The sequence below is a fragment of the Ochotona curzoniae genome, unplaced genomic scaffold (assembly GCF_017591425.1).
Source record: "Ochotona curzoniae isolate NIBS_2020 unplaced genomic scaffold, NIBS_Ocur_1.0 contig_1071, whole genome shotgun sequence".
NCBI lineage: Eukaryota > Metazoa > Chordata > Mammalia > Lagomorpha > Ochotonidae > Ochotona > Ochotona curzoniae.
In genome coordinates this window covers 7,193,761-7,214,616 of record NW_024464939.1, presented here as the reverse complement: position 1 = coordinate 7,214,616, position 20,856 = coordinate 7,193,761, and the positions used below count along the sequence as shown (strand labels likewise).

At 43.0% G+C, this 20,856-nt stretch overlaps 1 protein-coding gene across 1 annotated transcript; it reads right to left on the bottom strand.

Annotated features, from left to right (window-relative positions):
- Positions 1-208: 208 nt before the first annotated feature.
- On the bottom strand, positions 209-11,751 carry PSKH2 (protein serine kinase H2). The gene is made up of 3 exons (XM_040995344.1): positions 11,588-11,751; positions 5,843-6,509; positions 209-514 (listed from the first exon to the last, which is right to left on the bottom strand). The coding sequence occupies exons 1-3, from the start codon at positions 11,749-11,751 to the stop codon at positions 209-211; spliced, it is 1,137 nt and encodes a 378-aa protein (XP_040851278.1).
- Positions 11,752-20,856: the final 9,105 nt, after the last annotated feature.

Genomic DNA, 20,856 nt, shown 5'->3' with positions numbered 1-20,856 from the left:
AATCTTTTGCAATGATTTATTTTTAGGGAAACAAAGCCAAATAGAGGAAAACATACAGATCAAAAATGTTGAAAGTAAATAAGTCACCATTACCCAGCAGGAGCCACACACTGCTGTGTCCTTAGAGCTTCAGGGTGCCCTGATCGGGACACAGTGGTCTCTGTTGGTCTAATGTGACTTAGATAAGATGGCTTTCAAGGTCATCTTCTTACAGAAGTGCAGGTAGCGGCAATTCTGGAATCCTTGTGTTTCTGGTGCTCCACATTCGTCTAGCTTTCTGGGACTGTCCTGACTTGGATGACTGTGTAGATCCAGGGCTCTGAGAATGGGGAGATGTCCTGCGCAAGAGGTTCCGGGCAATGACCCTTTGCAGATTCTTCATGGAAGTTTCCGCAGCCATGCTGATCACCCAAGGGTGATCTAGGGCCTGGCTGGCCGACATGCGATGCCCAGCCTCCAACTTCAGTAGTTTGTCTATGAAGTCTTTTGCCAAGTGGGAAATGCTTGGCCAAGGCTGAGAAGAAAAACAAAATAAACTAAATGTATACAATATCATTTTCTTAACTACACACACGACTATCTATCAAATCCAAAATGTCACTTTCCAATAAACACATGGAAGAGTTACTGGTGAGCCTAACAATCCACTTTTGAAATATACAAAAGCAAAAAGAAACAAAAGAAAAATAAAACTCTTAAGAAAAAGAAGAAAAAGAAACACAGAAATTCCTCCAGGTTGTCTGTGCAACGAATGAAAATGACCTTTCCAGAAACTTGTCCAACAAAGCATTCTTAGCATTGTGTTCATGCATCACATTACCAGGAACTGGACAAGGCAAAGCAGCTGTTGGTGATGAGGCGCATGAACACTGGGAAGAGTTTGTCACGTCCTGATCATCTGAGGATGAGCCAGAATGGGGAGTGTGAAGTGGAAAGGACTGAGAAATCATCACCTTCTTTGTCTCTTTGAAAGCTTAGTCTGGACTAAGAACTGCACAGCAGGAGGGGGAGAGCAGAAAGAGCCCTTGAGTACAGTACCCACCTACCCTCACGTCCCCAAACCCAGGGCCTTCTTGTTCCCAATCAGCAGGCTGCAAATGGCATTTGGCACATAGCAAAGCTGTGCCATGCTACAATATGCCCCTCATGTGCACATAGTTTAAGTGGAAAAGCAGCAATTTATAGTGCCATTTGTAAGGACGGGAAGAGGGGAGTGAGAGACAAGAAGGCTTTTACACTCAGTTTTGCTTTCAACGTTACCTACAGGCACACAGCTCTCGGATGAAAGCATGGTTTCGTATGCCTTGTCCTCTCTGAGGAGGAATGTTGAGGAAAACTGCCCATGCATTTGCTGTATCTCAAACATGCTTTCTGGTTAATGAGCATTCTTCTAAAAACTGCATCTCACTTGAAAGAAAGGTAATCCTTACAATCCACTGTCATGCCCTATGGAAGGAAAATCAGACCGTATACCTAAATATCACACTCTTCAGTCTCCTAACATTCATTAATACAATGCCAAAAGAAAGCAGTCAAGGAACCAATTCTCCAATGCGGAGCCTTTTTTGTTTTTTGGTTTTTGGTTTTTTTTTTTTTCCTTCAGCTTATTTAGCTGAATGAACTGGGGAAAGATCCTTTTCCCAAAAACAAAAGTCATGAAATAAATGAACATATTTTCCAAACACTCCAAACACAGAAAAGCTAAAATGCAAACCTGCAAGTCTAGACGAGGCACGACAATGGCTTACACAACGATGTGCCCTCTGATGCCGGCTAGACATCTCCTGGCCTCACATCCAGACGCATTTACCTGGTTCGAGGCTATTTCAGTGAAGGTTACATTAGATGGCTCTAATGGAGCATTCTCAGACAAGCCACTGAGTCTTTCTGGAATGAATATAAAATGTGTGCAGCAAGGTTTATGGAGAGCCCATTAAGATGACCCTTAAATGAATGTACATTTAAAATGCAGTTGCAAAAAAATAAGGTAACTGGTGTACTGGAAAAGAGAAAAAGAGTTTTTTTCCACTGAAGCTTATTATTCAAATACGAGTCATAAATCACCGAATTCTTGAGCCATAAAGAACAACCGCAGAGTATCTGGAAGTCAATTGCACAGTGCTTATTAAGAAAGGCCTGGCACAGGAAGAAAGGGAGAGGCTCTTTTATTTTTATCTTTTTATTCTAATTTGTCTCTTTGTTAGTATTTAATAAACTAAAAAAAGACTAATGATATACATCTGATATAAATGAATAAAATGAAGCATATTCGCTCAAACTTTTCAACTAGAAGTGTTACAGGAACAAAGCCAATTAGAAGCCACAGCCACACCTTCAAGGAACGTCTGTGCTCGAACTTGATACCATCTCCCAGACGAGGAGCCTTCATATCCATCCTATCTCCAGTGAAGCTTAACAGGCTTGCATAAATGTCATCATCTTATCCTGGCAAAAGCACCGGACTGCGGTCTGAACTAGGCAGGCTCCCCAGCTTCCCACAGCTCAGCAACCTTAGGGTCCGTCACATCATTTCCTCCAAAAGAGCAAAGTCCATCACTTTCGTGGCATTTTTTTCTAAATCTAAGTTAAATCAAGCAGAGAAAAATGGTTTTCAAGGCACAAGATATCGTGTAGAGGTATGTTGTTTTTCTTGCTATTGAGTCCTCATGAGTTACTTCCCTCAGCGCTTGTGGACACACTCATTGACTGAAGGAGGGGTCTGCAAAAAGCTCATGCAAATACGTGGTGGGGAAATGCTACTTACAGATTTCCAGAAGTAAATTTAGCTTTTAATTTCATATTCCCATAAGCTTTTGAAGTACTTTTCAGATTTAAAGAACTGGGATATGAATATTATCCAATAATTTTCAAGTCAATTCCCTTATCATTAGCATGATAAAAAATGCAGACCGTCAAAACACAAACCCCTGTGTTAAGAGGTAATGAGCAATACATATATAAAAAAAAAAATCAGCTCTTTCCTTTATCCCGAGATGGCTCAGTAATTTAATAATGTGATAGTTGTGGATAATTTAGGCCTTTTTGTCTTCCTTTTCTCATGTGGTACTTCATGTGCTTTTCTCGCTTCTCTACAAGCTGGCCAAACTGCCTCAAATGACAACACAAAGGCATAAAGCTGAAATTTAATACAGCAATTGCACTACTTACTAGCTTGGGAAATAAAAACAACTTTGAGAGATGGGATCTTACGTTCTATAGAAGCCTAGGCTTACCTTCAGATCAGGAAAAACAAAACAAGAAATGATTTTAGTTCATCGCTTCTCGATTTCTGAAAGGACATTTTTCTTCTAATGTTTACCCTCCACCAGACGCTTTAAGAGTCTGGCTGTCTTAGCACCACACACCCCTCCGCCTACAGGAGCACCAACATTGTGACAGCATTTCCAGAACATTCCTCCAGCTGCCTCCCTTTCCTGGGTTCTGCCCTATATTCCCAGCTTCCCATTTAGTGATCCAGCTCCATCCCTTGTTATCCTCCTTCTGGGTCTACCAGCCAGGGTCTACTTCCTTCCCTAGCTGTCTGAACCTGCTTCCAAATTAGCTTCTCTACTCAGGGTTCTCTTTGTCCAAGGCTTGCCCACAGATCCCTCCCTATCAGGGTACCAGGAGTTCTCCTGGGGACTTGTGGCATGCCCCCAAGGAGATAAAAGAATCATATTTATGATTCACATCGTTCACCCTCTTCTATTCACAGGCACCAGTTAACAGAGTTAAGACAATGACCTGCCCCCAAAATGAATAAATACACAAAAACTGATTTTTCTCTTCTAGTTACAAGCTCTTCTACCTAAAGCTAACATCTAGTGGCAATGTTTGTTGTGGCGCTGCAGCTTGCAGCAGTGGAGCCAGCTAGTGGTAAATACAGTATAGGAGTACCGGTTGAGAACAAGCTGCTAGGCTTCCGGTGGGTCACCTTCCCAAACTGGGCTCCTGACACCCATGTGGCAAACTCAAATGGAATTCTAAGCTCCCGGCTTTGATCTGGCCCAGTCCCAGCCCTTGGGGTCATTTGGGAAGTAAAACAACAGATAAAAGATCTCTTTCTCTGACTTTCAAATAAATAAATCTAAAAGATGCAATATATACAGTAAAATGAAACACACCACTATCATTCCTAGAAACATTCATTGTTTATGCCTGGGTTTAAGAAAAGAAGCTTTATGGTCTAAGGCCATACCACCGTGAACACGCCTGATCTTGTCTGATCTCGGAAGCTAAGCAGGGTCGGGCCTGGTTAGTACTTGCATGGGAGATAAGAAACTTTATGCCCCTTAGATTTAAACTAGGGAGGGAAGAGGGACAAAAATGACAGCCTTTTTCCAAAGCGTATCTCTTCCCACAGGATCCTGAGCATATTAGCTGCAGTTATGTTGCTGCTTTTCCTCTGCATGGAGGCATATTGGGAACATTTTCCAATATCCTTAATGGTTAAACCTGCTGAATGTGGAGACAGCCATGTTTTATCTCACAGATAGCCCACTATTTACTCAGGCAACCCCCCTGGGTCCCTTTCAACACAGTTCAGGTGAGCATTCTTGCACTGAAAGCTTTGCTGCATTCAGGCCTGCTCCATCCCTTTGAACCTGCGCGGTCCCTTCCAATCTTAGCAACACAACTGCCAGGTCACAACATGCAATTTTTAAATTGCAGATGAGTATTCTTAAGACACTTTCTAAGACACCTGTGACAATTTGAGTTCCACCAGCAGTAAACTGGATTGTACCCTTAATAGTCATGAATATAATTGAGTAGTTTTATCTTCATCAACTTGAAAGTCAAAAAAAAAAAAAATGGTGTTTTGTTTTCTTCAGTCGTGTTTAAGGCTGAAGTGGGTTTTTTTCATACATTTAAATGAATGATACTGCATTATTTGTGAATTCTTCTCATCTTGTCTTCTCTATATGAGTTCATGATAATTTGTATGAATTTCTATAAAGCATACGTGCAGAATAAATTAGTCAAGTTCACTCAGAATGGAGAGTGTTTTTAAAGCTGTTACTTAACTTTAATGTTCTTGAGATTTTGCTGTACATACAGATGTTATCAACATCTGTACATGTAATAAACCTATCGATATTTTTCTTCATAAGAAAAGTAAAATAAATGTGCTCACTTACTATACATAAAAATTCTTGGCATTGGGCTTCCCTAACAAGCTCAGGCAACTTTTCTTCCCTACCCCAATCAACATGTAAAGTTAACACATTCGCCAACACAGGAGTTCTAAGCTTACACAATGGATAAATATTTCACACAAGCTGTGAGGTTAAACAGTGCACGGAGGAAACACTACATCCCCAAAAGGATCATCGAGATTGAAGAAAAGCTCTGGCCAAACACGCAGGCGTCCTGCTGAGCCTCTGGGTACACAGCTCGGGCTCTGTATGCTGATTGCAGGAAAACCTGCGGACAAACTCACCTAGCCACGAAACTCTCAATGTCAAGCGATAACCGCTGTTAGTAAGAACGTGTTTCTACCAGCTGATTATCTTTCTAAGACCACAGATGGCTCCTTCCCCCAGGCCTTGACCCTGTGAGACCAATGGTTCTCAGTCAGGGGAGGTGAAGCCACGCCAAGACACACTTTTTAAATGATGTTTTTCAGAGTCATGGCAAGGGCAAGTGTCTTGCTAGAATCTAGTGGTGGAAGCCCCGGGAGGCTTTTAAATGTCTTATGGGGCACAGGGCAGTAGGTGTCCCCTGCCAACCCCAGGAGCCACCTGCATCCCAATAAAGAATCATCAATTCTAGAAGTCAACAGTGCCAAGGATGAGAAAGCCTACTCAGCCAACGCTATAGGAATCCAGTAAGAATCTCTTACCTCCCCTGTATAATTGTATTTCCCTTTCAGAATTTTTCTACACAGCCTTGAATGGCTTTCATCATCAAATGGCAGGAAGCCGCTAAGCAAAACATAGGTGATTACTCCCAGGGCCCACATGTCCACAGCGCTGGTATAAGGTTTTCTGAGCAAAATCTCTGGGGCAACATATTCCGGAGTCCCGCAGAGCGTCCGCATCGTCCAGTCACCACTTCTGTTCCCGGAGTGTGCCAGACCAAAATCGGTGATAAGAATTTTCGACTCTGCACCTGGGTGATAGTACAACAGATTTTCCGGCTTTAAGTCCCTGTGAGTTATTCGCAAAGCATGCAAATAGCTAACGCCCTCAACCACCATTCGCAGGATTCGGATGGCGTCCCTCTCCGTAAAGGATCCCTGAGCAACAAGCCTGTCAAAGAGCTCCCCGCCTGTGGCCAGCTCCATCACCAGGTACACTCGGTCGTGGGCCTCGAAGATCTCCACCAGCTGCACGACATAGCGATGACTGACGCGCGTCAGGACGCTGAGCTCAGCCTCGCACGCCTCTCTGCCTTCCTTCACCGCAGTCCCCACCACCTTGATGGCAAAAGGTTTCCTGCTGATCTTCTGCTCCACCCGGACGACCTTGCTGAACGTGCCCGTCCCGATGAGAGCCTGGATGTCATACCTGAGGGGCAGAAGAACAAAATCAGTTATCCATTCAGGCGTACCCGAGCCCCTTACTTCCCCCCATCCTGTCTCTAGTCGCCTCCACCACCCTACTGGCTCATTATCACTCGGTTTTGCTGATTATTTCGGAAATCCACCGCAGATCCTCTTTGGAAATACAAGCAATAGATAAAAAGGCAATCAGTTGGTAGAGACATGTTCTTACTAACAACAGTTATCATTTATTATACACTTAGCGTGTGCCAGGAAATTTTTTAATCTTTTCCTGAAGCAGCGAATTCGGGTTGCGGACAAAGCCACCGCTGGAGACTCTGGCACCCACCATGGACACCGGTTCATGACCCCAGCTGCTCTGCTTCAGAACCAGGTCCCTGCAGCCCAAGATGGTCCAAGTGCTAGGGTCCCAACACGTGCGTGGGAGACCTGGAAGAAGCTCCGTGCTCCTGATTTCAGCCCAACCACTGTGGCCATCTGACAGTGGACTTCTGGATGGAAGATTCTCTCTCAGTAACTCTGCCTTTCAAACAAATAAGTCTTTATAAAAAAATTAAATTTAAAGTAATGTTTTTAAAAATAAATCTTTTCTTTTTAAATTTTTGTATTTATTTCTATTGGAAAATCAGATTTGCAGGAAGAAGGATAGACAGAGAGAAAAATCTTCCATCTGCTGGTTCACTCCTTAAGTGGTCAAAAGGCCAGCCGGAGCTAAGCTGATCCGAAGCCAGGAACCAGGACCTTCTTCCGGGTCTCCCATGTGGCTACAGGGTCCTCCGTGGCTTTCCAGGCCACAAGCAGGAAGCCAGAAGGGAAGTGGGGCAGCTGCCAGTATGAGATTCTGGTACATGCAAGGCAAGGACTTTACCACTAGGCTACCACGCTGGGCCCTAAAAAAATCTTTTTATCTCAGGAGCTATGCTAGGTGGCATAATCATAATATTCTCTCCCCCTTTTCAGATAAGTATGTTATTTTTTCCCAAGGTGACAAAAATTGCAGTTGGAATGAATGGGATTCAGATCCAATGCCTTCCAATTAGTTTCACCAAAATTTCCTAACCTTTACCATTTCCTACCCTTCCTTCAGTCCTTTTTTTCATTCTTCAACAGCCAAAATCAAATCAGAGAGGTTTACCATTTACAAGTTCTCAAAATAAATCAGATATATCGTATTAGAGAGGAGGGACCAACAACACACTTCTTTGTAACTTTGTACTGGGCAGTCCCAGGCACCTCTCCTGCATTCAGAAAAAGTAAACATGGGTGTGCTATTGTCAGAGTCAGGTTTCAGGGCAGTGTCAAAGCTACACTGCAGTCAGCAGCTTTCCAAACTTGCACAGCCTTCTCTTCCTGCCCTTGCAATCTCTAGGAAGCAAAGGGAATTCTGACACAGTTCCTTCCCATGTCAGTGACACGCAAACTGGTGTCAAAACAAAACTCACACAGCGGCCAAGGAGTCAGCTCCAATGTTCAAAGCTAGGGATCTTAAACTTGAATTACCTGTGCAAACTTCTACTTAAATATAAGAATCATCTCAAATTGAAACCTCTGCATTTATGATTTAATCTCCTACCTTTGTCTCTAGAAATAATATCAAAGAATAATTAAACACATACCTCATGTGATCAATGAAGAAATTTGAAGAATGGGTTAGTCAAGTGGTTGTTTACAAGTCAGGAAGAGAATCCAAATTTTTTATTTGAACCACAAGTTCAGTGTTCATGTGATTTCATTAAAATCTCTCCCAGGTAAGATTTCCAGAGGGGGATAAAATGTGCCCAAGGAGTACCCACAGAGAAGGTGATTCTTTAAGTCAGATACTCAATGCCAAAGATGCAAATGCAAAATCAATCTGTGCTTTAAAAGGCCTAATTTCCTTGTGCTGAGCCTCATCTTGCTGGAACTTTTATATTCTTATATTCCTGTGCTTACCGAATCAAGATGGCATTCAGCTGTACCAGCTTTCAGAAAACAGCTTTGTTCTATATAGTGCATTTAATTTTCTGGCCAATTACCTTATCAAAACAGATAGCAATTTAGTCATCTTAAATAGATTCCTTCCTCTCTCCTCTTTCCAACTCTGCTTTTATATTCGCGTGTACTCCCAGTGTGATTTTGAAGATAATCACAGGCATTTCAAATCTGATTGCTTTGCAGACCAGCCAAGTGTTGCCTCACCTGTAATGTGGATGAAAGCATCTGCAAATACTAATTTAGCACTATGTCCCCAGAACTGCAGGCAAACTCATTTGCTTGTAAAATTAATCATCAGATATCGGGTTAACTACCATTGCTGAGGAAGTGCACCTTGCTCAGATAAGAGGAGTTGTATCACACTGATAGCTAAGAGACTTTCATATACCAAATATCTGGAGGGGGGGATGCTAATAATTTGTCATTGGAGGAAGCATTAGGCTCTACGCCAAGATTTAGAGCAAAATGCAAGCAAAAGGCCTCAGATTGAGCCAAGCCTTATCCTTGACAAATTCTTGTAGCTGCAGTCGTGTTCAGGAGTCCCTTCCACCTGCCACGGTCAGTAACTCTCCTTATTACATGAGTGACAAAATCCTGTCTAGCACGTTGGCACCTAGCAGAGGCAGGAGGCAATAAATGTTGAATAGATGAATCATTCCCTGAATCAATATTATTCCTGATTCATCAAGCATCATTTTGGAAATATTACGTAAGGGTGGAATTCAACAGGGCACAATGCATTAACCTCCATTTCCCTTCCAACCCCTCTACCTCCAAGAAGCAGCCTCGAAATCAGATTTTGGGGGGTGGGATTTTATTTCTTTAAATAATTTAAAGCATTTGGGGGCTGAATCAGCAGATGGATTCTGTTTCTCTGTTTCTCCCCAAATGAGAGAAACAGAATCCATCTGCTGATTTACCCCCCCAAATGCTTTGAATCATTGGTGCTAGGCTGGGCTGAAGCTACTAGCTGAAACTTGAACCTAGGCACTCCAGTAAGAGAGTAAACACGTGTTGCATAAACTGCTGCACCAAATGCTTATCCCCTCAGAGTCAACTTTATAGCTGGTCCAGTTTCACATCCTTCCAGAGACCACATACATTGGAAACATTATTATAACCTCAGCTGCTTCAAAGTGGGAATTTGTCGAAATGGATTAAAACAAAAATAAAATAGGAAAATAATATCACAATCTGTTTGATAGGAACAATTGTAAGAAGCTGCCAAGAAGAAAGTGAATATGGTAAGATTTAAATTCTATGTTCTCTATCCAACAAGAATGGAACCATAATGCAGAAAAAGGACCTATCACCAACTTCAACAAATCATTTCACCTTCTGGGACTCAACTTCTGAAAAGTTAAAGATAAGTTTGTAGCTAAGTCTTGGCATCTCTTCCAACATCAAGAACCAAAGTATTTCCATGAGTCTTCTGTACTCTAAGAGGTTAGAACTACCCAGGGGTGGGAGTTAGGAGGATAGCGATAAGACCAGAATAGCATCATCTTTGAATATAGATGGCCAAAGTGCCATTTACGCAATTCTATCTTGACAGCATGGTATCTGCTCAAAAGTCAGGTGCAGGTACATTAGCTGATTTAGTTCTTCTCTAAGTGTAGCAGGTACAAGACCAGTCCTCCAGCCATCATCACACCTAATATTGCCAAGAAAGCCAGGAAACAGTTCTGGCAGACGTAAGGCAGAACACCATGAGAAAGACAGCACAGAGATCCCAGCCTAGACGAGTCCCAAGAAGCCAGCTGAGCCAGGCATCTCTGTGTCCCACCAAACACCACACAGGGGAAGGGGAGGAAGCCTGAAAAACATTCCCAACAGCACACGACAGAAAAGGCAGGAGTGGCTTCCGAGCAGGGCTGACTCTGTTGGAAGTCTAGTCCTTACCCCATGCCTTTAATGTAGATTTTATCAAGACTCAGTATCCCTCCCTCGGCTTCTAGTTTCTCAGTTTTCCCAAGGATGATTTCAAGTCAACTCCTTGCCAAAGATGAACTCATTACATGAAGGGAGCAGTTGGCAATACAAGACCCCTAATTCAGAACTCAATACTTTACAACTTAGTGCTAGCTTCTATTCGGAGAGTTCCATAGGATTCTAAAACCACCAGCAAACAAAGTCATTCCCAATCGGCCACCTGACAGACCAGGAGATCAATTTTCTTGTTACCAAAGAAACAGGCTGGGCCCTGTTACTGACCAATTAAACCACGTAGGAGGCAATCACACACTGCTCTATCCCAAGTGCACAGGATTCACTATCCTTAACCATCACTCAGTCCCAAAAGAAAGAGGCACTACCAAAGTAACTCTCCCTCTGGGAGTTCCAGAATTAAGCTACTTCTTTCCACTTCCCCGCTTTCAGTAACTGGTTTGCTGTGCCTTCAGCAAGCACATCCTATTCTGGCAAGATTCTATAGGAAAAAAAAAACCTGTTTCTATGCCTCTATTAACAATCACTGTTACCTTGAATTTAGTAGACAATCTTTCACAATCCGGGCCTGGCTGGACCTAGTCCGAGTATGTGGATGGCAGGCCACCGCTCCCATAGACCCTTTTAGGGGTGGGAGAATTTCTTATCCCAACTCCCAAATCGGAAATTCTCTCCCAGTTCATGGCTCTCCTTTCCCCCAACCTCTATATTTCCTGCTCGGAAGTATCAAAGAGAACTGGCACATGACACCCACTAAAAACACCAGGAAAGACTTTATTTCAGGCTGTGGAAACAGAGGAAACGATTTTAACAAAGTAGAGGGGCGTGTGAAATCAACAGCAGTGAGACTGCAGCGTTTGTAACCTCGGAAGAAGCTTCTGGGGAAGCCATAAGGCAGGCTCCCAGCCTCCCGCAGAGGCTGCAGAGTTCCCCCCCTAACTCCCACGTTGATTGCCTGTCAAAGGGATGACCCGAGGTCCTAGAGAAAAGCCTTCCCGAAAAAAAGAGTTCCAGGTTAAAAAAAAAAAAAAAGCATGGAAAACGCCCTGAGGTTCGTGACCTAGAATCTGAAAAAAAAGTCATCTCGTCCAGCTGAAGGATGCCTGGTCAGCGGTGTTGTTCTCTCACTCCATCCTCAAGTCCCCCTCCTCTGCGCTTTACCTTGCTAGGACCCGGGAGTCGAACTTGGCTCGGAAGCGGGCCACCTGCATCTGTCGAGCCGCTTGGGCCACCGCCTCGGGCCCGGGTCCCGCTCCTCCCTGCGGTGTGAATGGGGAGAGCGCGGGCGGCTCTGGGACCACTTTCTTGCTGGCGCCACAACCCATGGCCGCAGATGCTCCTGCCGGAGACCCGGCTCCAGCAAAGGCCGTGCCTTTATCACAGGAACCGGGTAGGAGGTGGGAACCCCCCGCCCCCCGCCGGGCGTTGTTAGAGAGACAACCCAGAGGACAGCCCCACTGACCTGAATGTTAAAATTCTCGCTCACTAGTTACCTAAACTTACACAGTGACCTGCTAAGAAGAGCCTGGGGTTAATACTGTTGATCTGCCTTCATCGCTCCAAACTGCCGGTGTAAACCCGTCAAACCTACACAGTTCCGTGTTTCTGTGAAAGATACGATCCCCCTAATGTCCCTAAAGTCGAGCTTGTGCCTATGTGGGAAAACTCTAAGAGCTTGTAATATAGAGAGCATAACACGCAACTCTATTGCACTGACTCAACTAAGCACTGTGGGATTTTTCTAGCATTCCACAGCCTTTTTATGACCAGAGGAGACTTCACCCTCACCCTCTGGATGATCCAGAAAAACTTGAGCCACTGTCGCCTTCTAGAACCCAGCAAAATTCCCTAGGCAAATCTTTTTGAAATTGTATGTGCAATAACGACTTATTTATTATTTGAGAGGTAGAGTGGTGGAGAGACAAAAAGAGACCTCTTCCATCTGCTGGTTCACTCCCCAAATGTCTGCAGCCAGGGTTGGGTGAGACCAATGCCAGGAATTCTACTGGGGCTCTCATGTGAGACAGAATTCTTTGTGCAATGTTCTGCTGCCTCCTAGGCACCACAGCAGGAAGCTGGACTGGAAGCAGAGAAGCCTCGACTCAAACCAGACTCAGGCACAAAATGTGAGCATCCCAAGTGGGGACTTGGCCATCTATGCTGTGATGCTCTCCCCTCCAATATAATCATATGCTTTCACATATTTTGCCTTCGAGTTTATATCCAAGTGTCAAGAATGTATGTGAGGGCCCGGGGGTCGTGCCTAGCAGCTAAAGTCCTCGCCTTGAACACACTGGGATCCCATATGGGCGCCATTCTAATCCTGCCGGCTTTGCTTCCCATCCAGCTCCCTGCTTGTGGCCTGGGAAAGCAGTCCAGGACGGCCCAAAGCCCTGGGACCCTGCACCTGCTTGGGAGACCTGGAAGAGCTCCTGGTTCCTGAATGGCTTGGGATCAGCACAGCATCAGCCATTGTGGTCACCTGGGGAGTGAATCATTGGGTGGAAGATCTTCCTCTCTGTCTCTCCTCTCTGTATATCTGAATTTGTAATAAAAATAAATAAAATCTAAACAAAAAAAGAATGCATGTGAGACCATCCAGGCCTGCTGAGGTCTTGGTCACACCTTATGGGGGGAGGCACCAACATTGCTCAGCTATTTCCTAACTGATTAAGAGACTGCCAATGGGGAACATCTTTCCTATAGGCTCCTGCCAACAAGGAGGGGTCAAGGAATGCTTCAAATTCCAAGACCCTTCCTCGACCAAACCTTAGGTGTCTCTCCCTCCCCGTTCGAGAGGCACCCCACCTCCTGGCTTTCTTGAGAGGTGCTTTTCCCTTCCTTCTCCCTTCCCTCCTCACCTGGTCTCTTAGCAAATAAACTTTTCAGTCTGCAGCGGATTCCCAGTTTTTTATTTCTGTAATAAACTTAGGAAAGAACCCACTGGGCCTTTCTGGTAACATATGCATGTTGTGTCTCATACATTTAAAGTTCTGAAAAATCATTTATATTGATTGTATCACTGTATTAATGCCAGGGTATTGATATTTTATATGCATATGTGATGTTTGGGAAGTGACATTCAGTCCAGATCAAGCAAGCAGGGTCATGTTCTGCAAGCTGTGGAAGTGCCAATGACTTCCCTTCTAATGATGTTTCGTTTGTAGACTGGGTTAACAGAGAACATCTGTGATGGGCAAATTAGTCATGCATTTTCCCAGAAGTATCCTGTGAAGGAAAGTTTGATGTAGGGCTTGGATATAATTGAGACAAAATTAGAGCATAACTACCAAATGAGGCACCCTGGTAATGAGCCTCAGAATTGTCCAATTACTACGAAACAGAGAGGAGGTTGTTTTTCAGAGAGGAGGTTGTTTTTTAGCAGGTGAACAACTCGGTGTTTGTGTGTCTCAAGTTTTGAACTAATTTGTAGGACTGGCTGCAGCGGCAGCAGGGAAAAGAGAAGCAAATGGCAGAGCCAGACCTTAAGGTTCTGCTCAAGAATCTAATCTGTTCCTCGAAGAGCCCAACGGTAGACATCTTGTGGGTAAGTGTGGGCCAGCAATAAGAAAAATCCACTGCCAGTCCTCATCCGGGCAGCAGGGATGGCATCAGGCAGTTCAACCAGGCATCCTTCTCCATGTCTGGTTTCTCCCAGCCTTGTAATATGCTGCCTTTCTCTCTCCTGTCCTGGCCATGCAGTGCTGGAAAAGCTCTGTCAGGAGTCTCTCCCCAACGTGACTCCACCACCCATACGGGAGACCAAGGTGCCGTTTCAGGCTCCTGATCCAGCCCTGGCAATTGTGGCCGTTTGGGAACTGAACCAGTACATGAAGTACCTTCTCTCCCTCACCCCTCTTGCTTCTCCTCCCTATCTTCTTTCTTCCCATTTTTCAGTAACTTTAATCTTTCAAATCAGTAGATACATTTTTAACAAGATAAATAAATAAATGAATAAAATCCTCTAAGCATGAACCGGGTTTCTGGCAAATTACCTAATAAAGACACTAGTTTTTAAAAAGCCCTTTATAATGAAAACATTAACATGACATTTAATACTTTTTCTTTTGGAAAACATCAACTATTAAACTGAAAGTATGGTTGACAATACAAATTCTGTACCTAGAGATAATATTTAATTATATGTTTAAAATATTTTGCTTCAAGATTTTTTTATCACACTTTGAAATTTTAGAAGTGTCATAAGTTGATGATTTTGAACAATCCTGAGAAAGAATAATTCTTAAAGTAATGTGTGCAATAATAACCTAATACATAGATTCTGTCACATGCATTTTTCTTTATACTGAGTGAATATTTTGTTATATTGGAGATCACTCCAGTAGTGTTTGGAATCACATGCTATTCACATGTGAATTTCTATTTCTACATTAATTACTATTTATACTTACTTCATATTTCAACATAATGAAAGCAAGTCATTTTTTTTAAGATTTATTTAATTATTGGAAAGTAAGATATACAGAGAGGAGGAGAGACAGAGAGGAAGATCTTCCATCCAATGATTCACTCCCCAAGTGAGCGAAATGGCCGATGCTATGCCGATCCAAAGCCAGGATCCAGGAACTTCTTCCAGGTCTCCCATGCAGGTGCAGGGTCCCAAAGCCTTGGGCCATCCTTGACTGCTTTCCCAGGCCACAAGCAGGGAGCTGGATGGGAAGTGGAGCTGCCGGGATTAGAACTGGTGCCCATATGGGATCCCAGTGCGTTCAAGGCGAGGACTTCAGCTGCTAGGCCAAACCACCAGGCCCAAAGCAAGTCATTTTTTAAAGTGAATTTTATGGGCCCAGCACAAGAACCTGGCAGCTAGTATCCTTGCCTTGCACACACCAGGACCCATATAGGCACTTGCGCTAATCCCGGCAGCCCCACTTCCCATCCAGCTCCCTGCTTGTCACCTGGGAAAGTAGTCAAGGATGGCCCAAAGCCTCAGGACCCTGTAGCCGCATAGGAGACCCAGAAGAGGCTCCTGTCTCCTGTCTTCGGATTGGCTTAGCTCTGTCCGTTGCAGCCGTTTGGAGAGTGAATTGATGGACAGAAAATCTTCCTGTCTGTCTCTTCTCCACTCTATATTTCTGACTTTCCAATAAGAAATAAATAAAATATTAAAAAGATGAGCTTTAAAAAATATGAGCTTTATACTTAAGTGAATTTTTAGGTTTATATCAATGTCTTTAGTGCTTGTAAAAGGCTTCTTGTACAAATAGATCAGCAGAGTAAATGGAAATGGTCTTCAGCATTTGGGCCTGGAAGCTTCACTCCAGCAAAATCCTATGTAGTGTAGTTAAATAGATCGAACCTCCAAGTTCTAAATGAAAAAAATCTTAACTGTAATTTATTGCTCAAAAGTCACAGTTTCATACTATTCAGTTGTAACATCTATTACAGTTATTTAAAAAAATTAATTTTTATTAGAAAGGCTGATTTACAGAGAGAAAAGGAGAGACACAGAAAAGTCATCCACCTGCTAGTTCATTCCCAGAGTGATTGCAGTGGCCAGAGACGAGCCGAACCGAAGCCAGGATCCAAGAGCTTCTTCCAGGTCTTCCATGTGAGTTTAGGATCCCAAGGCTTTGGGCCATCTTTGACTGCTTCCCCAGGCCGTAAACAGGGAGCTGGAAAGGAAGCGGAACATCTGGGACACAAACCGGCATCCATACGGGATCCTGGTGCATGCAAGGCGAGGAGGATTCAGCCACCAAGCCATCACGCCAAGCCCTCAGCTGTGACATTTCTAAGACTCAGTGTCAGGTGCCATCATGTACTCTGTTTGTAAAAACCAAATTTAGAAAAGTGGAGAGTGGCTGGAGTGCTCCACTCAGGCCGCCTCCAGCTCGGTAAGCACCGGCGGTCCCTGCGCCCTTTTAGGGGACCGCCACGGGCAGCCAGTGTGCCAGTTGGCACCAGGCTTCGCCTGCTGGCCGCCTGGCCAGGGAGCCCTGGGAACTCGGCACTCTGAACGCTGCTCAGACAACTCCACGCCAAATCTGCAGTGTTTAGGGGACGGGAAGCAATCCTAAAGATTTCCATTGATGGTAAATCTTCCTCAGATGAACATGCAACTACTATGGTCTCACCCCATGTGTTTTGAATGATTGTAATACCCAATACACTCCTAAATCCTCGTGATACACAACAACTGGATGGGAACACAGAGAAATCTCTCATCTCCTTGAAAGAGTAAGGAAGCCGTGAAGTATAACTTACAGGAACTGGACAGGTATCTTATAGCTGGTAGACTCGGAACAGAATTGGACAACAGTAAAAATTACAATGGCATACAGGGGGAATCAGGAGCGACCCTGGTAATCTATTAACAGATGGTCATATGCACAGAATAGGGGAGAACCCCAGAGCGGAGCCGCAGGAAGGAGGAGGCTAGTATCCCACTCTTGAGGACTCCCGGACTCCCATCAAGGTCTACCAGAATGGGCATTAAGGACGTCATCACAACTGCCAAAGAGAACACGGAATGCCTTCGGAGGCCGAGAACCCAGAGGACAGACATCCCCCTCTTTGGACCAACTACACGAGATGAAAGAAGCCCGAGTCCTTCCACATAGGAACCAACGTCATCAGAACAACGGCCACGAACCACGATTGGTCATCAGAATCAGAAGAACAATAGACTTCCCTCAGGACATGGGAGAAGAGCCTTTTCCAGTCCTTGCCTAGTTCCAGCTCTGGGCCTCCACCCTGTATAATGACCAACAAGGTTGCCCCAGAATCTCCTCCCCCTCAACACACCCCCACACACACACTCACACATACACACACACACACACACACGCACACAAATAGGAATAGATAAGCAGAGAACAATAAAGAAAGATAGGTCATCAAAGATTCACACATACCCTGTTAGATAGAGCACAAAGAACAAGTACCCATCACCAAAGTTTGAGAGATTTCTCTGCAACTCCCCCCAAACCAGTTATGCACCTCAATTGTTAAAATGTCAATGAACTAGTCCCAGGAGGTACTTAAGAACCTACATGTTATTTTAACATATTGTTTACTTAGTGTTGTGTAAATTTACTCCATAATGATATATATTGTTGCTGCTGGGGCTTCTAATTGATCGGGATCTTGCTCTTTTGGCCCTGCCTCCGGACCAGGGAGGGTCTCCTCAAGAAGCAGATGAACGTATCTGGAGAATACGACGCTGGTCTCTATGCTTGGTATATGCTTGCGATGAAAGTGTCTCAACTGGTCTTGAACTGAGGTCTCACAACAGGGCGGAGGGGTCCACCATGGGGGGGAGGGGTGTGGAGAATCCCAGTACCTATGGAACTGTATCTCATAATACAACGTAACCCATAAAAATATATTAAAAATAATAAATAAATAAATAAAATGTTTAAAAAAAAGAAAAAAGAAAAGTGGAGAGTAAAATATCCAGAATGTGTGCTAGGTAATAGCAACACTGAACCCACAGACACTCCCTGCAATAACTCTCAGATTTGACATAATTAAGTAACTTAGTTTGTAAAACATATACTCCACAAGCTGTAATTCAATTTCTAAAGAGTATTCCACTTAAAATATTTTTTTAATTATGCCAAATGAAAAATTCCTGAAAGACATAAACTGTCATTTAGAAGAAACTCATTCTTTTATAATGATCAATATTGGTGGGAAGCATAAAAATACTGTAAAAATGTTTTATGTTCTGTTTTATTGTCAGAATGTCATATGCTTTAGAAAAAACAATGACAAAACAAAACAATGGCTCAATAAACTTTTGAGAGTGTCCTAAGGAATGACATAATGAGAAGCCGTCTAAGATAATACTCTCCTAACACTGAAAAATACATTTTTTAGCATGTGAAAAGTATATTTTTAGCAGGTAACATGAAGAATTATTTTCACTTCAATTTTCTCACTGTTTTTCAGGTTCCAACTCTCTTTAGGGACCCCCGTTGGGATTAATTTTCTTTGAAGCGATCTCCTGCCTTAACATCAATTTGAAGGTGTTCCTCTTATTGGTTTCCTTGTCCCTAAGGTGTGGGAGTTGTGTTTGTAATGACAACTAGCATGGGGTTCTTTTAAGCCAATTTCACATACACCGTGATGTGTGGAATCAACAGGGAACAACTACTCTCAGAACCTTCTTCCTATAAACTAAGATTGCATCCTTGAGTAGGGGTTCTTTGAAACTCAGACGTGGTACGAACTTTTCCGATACCCTTATTGGACTTATTTTTCACCAACACTGTGTCTTTGGAATAGCAAAGGCAAGCCTGGAATAATTTTCGATTACTGATAACACTTTCTTTCACTACACAAATGAGTAATTTATAAAAATTTGCGTATCTTTACACACAGCACCAAAGAAAAAGGTTAACTTCTGTACAGTGTCAAGTCTTGCAAGTTATTTGTCTTAAAACTACTGTAAGGAAAATATCAGTAGATAATGACAAGCTATAAATAAAACGCCTGCTATCAAATAAGAAACACAAATTTCACTTTTTTGTGGAGTGACTTAAAAATGTTGCCATCCATAATATTCTATCTAAAAATAGAAGACTCTCCTTGACTATAATTTAATTGATGAACCCAAAGGATTTCTGTACTTCTGAGTTGGTAATTTGCATTTTAAAACTTTGGGAAAATGATAGAAATATATAGACTATATAATAGTAAAATCATAATCCAATTGAAATATTAAGAGTTTCTGTGTGATCTCTATGTTTATATAATTTAAAATGTGTGACCAAGTTGTTCAGTTTTCTTTTACATCATCAACGTTAACCTGTTGCATGTTTTAAGAGACATCTCCTTTTTGCCAACTTTTAAAATTTACATAACTATTCCATCCATTTGATATCATCTGAAATATTTTGCAAGTAAAATGATAGCTGTCAATAGATATAGTCATGAAAGAGAATCAAATCAACAACTTAAAAAAAGGGAAATGGAATAGATAAACACCCATGATGGCTCAGTGAAGTAAAATACTTTAAAAATTTTTTCACTACTGTAACAGATTGTAGCTCCACGTTTTTCTTTTATGAAAAAATGCCTTTCATTATCTGCACTTCAATCTCAACCACTGTCACCACAAATTGGAACACGATTCTGAGGAAAGAAATGACCAAGAGATTTTATCAGGTAAAATATCCATGTCAAACCAAGGAGCCGACCCAGGGAAGGATAGGGAAGCTATTAGGAGGATTGGGTAAGGTGCCCTGCAGTGCAACACAAAAATCATCACTGTGTGATGACAGAGAAAGATCTCGAGCAATCCTTGTGCCAAAGTCAGCCGTGACAGGAGGCCACTGTGTCTCAGGAGCTTGGCAACTCTGCTGTATCCGATCATCAGGTGAGGAGCTGGTTTTGGGTGAGAGTGACCGCTGTGCAAACTCAAAAACTGGCTCCAGTCAACTGTGCTTCCCTTAAGAATAGGTTAGACAGCAACTAATCTTCTCCCTTCAGGAGCCAGGGTCCCATGTGGACATGGGTTCAGCTCCCAGCTGCTCTAATTCCCACCCAGCTCCTAGTTTGTGGCCAGGGAAAGGAGCAGAGGATGACCCAAAACTCTGGGACCCTGGACCCGCATGGGGGGCCCAGAAGAACCTCCTGGCTCCTGGCTTTGGATCAGTTCAGTTCCAGCAATTGTGGCTACTTGGGGAGTGAACAAGAGAATGGAAGGTCTTTAACTCTGTTTCTCCCTCTTTCTCTTTAAATCTGTATTTCCAATAAAAATAACAATAAATATTTTTAAAAAGAGCTGGCTGCCATAGGTATCCATTGCAGCTATTAGAAAAGAAAGCAACATTTACATATCAAGACAAACTACTTTCAGATAAACATTTTTAACAAATAAAAATCAACCTGTCACTTTTATTTTTTTTCAATTTCCATAGTTTTCATAAAGATATAGAAATTTCCTATTTAGTCAAACATGGATTTCCGTGTTATAATGTTTAAGACAAAAGAGACTTTGAAACAGCATGGAAAACAGCTTCATGTCTGTCTGACTTATGGTTTCTATGCATTTCTACAACCCATGGAAGACACTTCTCATCTATTAGAAATTGCCACGCAAGCCTTGCTCTCCAGAGAAACATTTTTCTCTTGCTGAAATACCCTCAATTGCACCCTTGTATCACTTTTCTCTGCACCGCTAGTCTGCAACCAAGTTTTTTTCCCCTGCAATGTTTTGGAGATGCCTGCTGTGGATTGAAATTGAAGGTCACAGTTTTCTCCCAGACGTTTGTCTCAGAATGTAGGACACAGCCCCACTGCCCAAGACAAGACTGGTCAACCAGATGCTTGCTGTGGTCACTATCTAGAGCTCATGCTCTTCACCATGTTCTCAGTCCACCTGGTGTCTCCATTTGGCAGGTGTCATTTGGCTTCAGGAATATCAGAAATGTTTATATTGAGATTCTATGCCTTCATTA

Bases quoted from the DNA above. Each gene is read 5' to 3' on its own strand.
- PSKH2 (XM_040995344.1), bottom strand. From the start codon at position 11,751: ATGGGTTGTGGCGCCAGCAAGAAAGTGGTCCCAGAGCCGCCCGCGCTC. The intron at 6,510-11,587 runs GTAAAGCGCAGA...TCTGCCCCTCAG, and splicing joins GACTCCCGGGTCCTAGCAAG to GTATGACATCCAGGCTCTCA. The intron at 515-5,842 runs GTAAGAGATTCT...TTTTCTTCTCAG, and splicing joins AATACAATTATACAGGGGAG to CCTTGGCCAAGCATTTCCCA.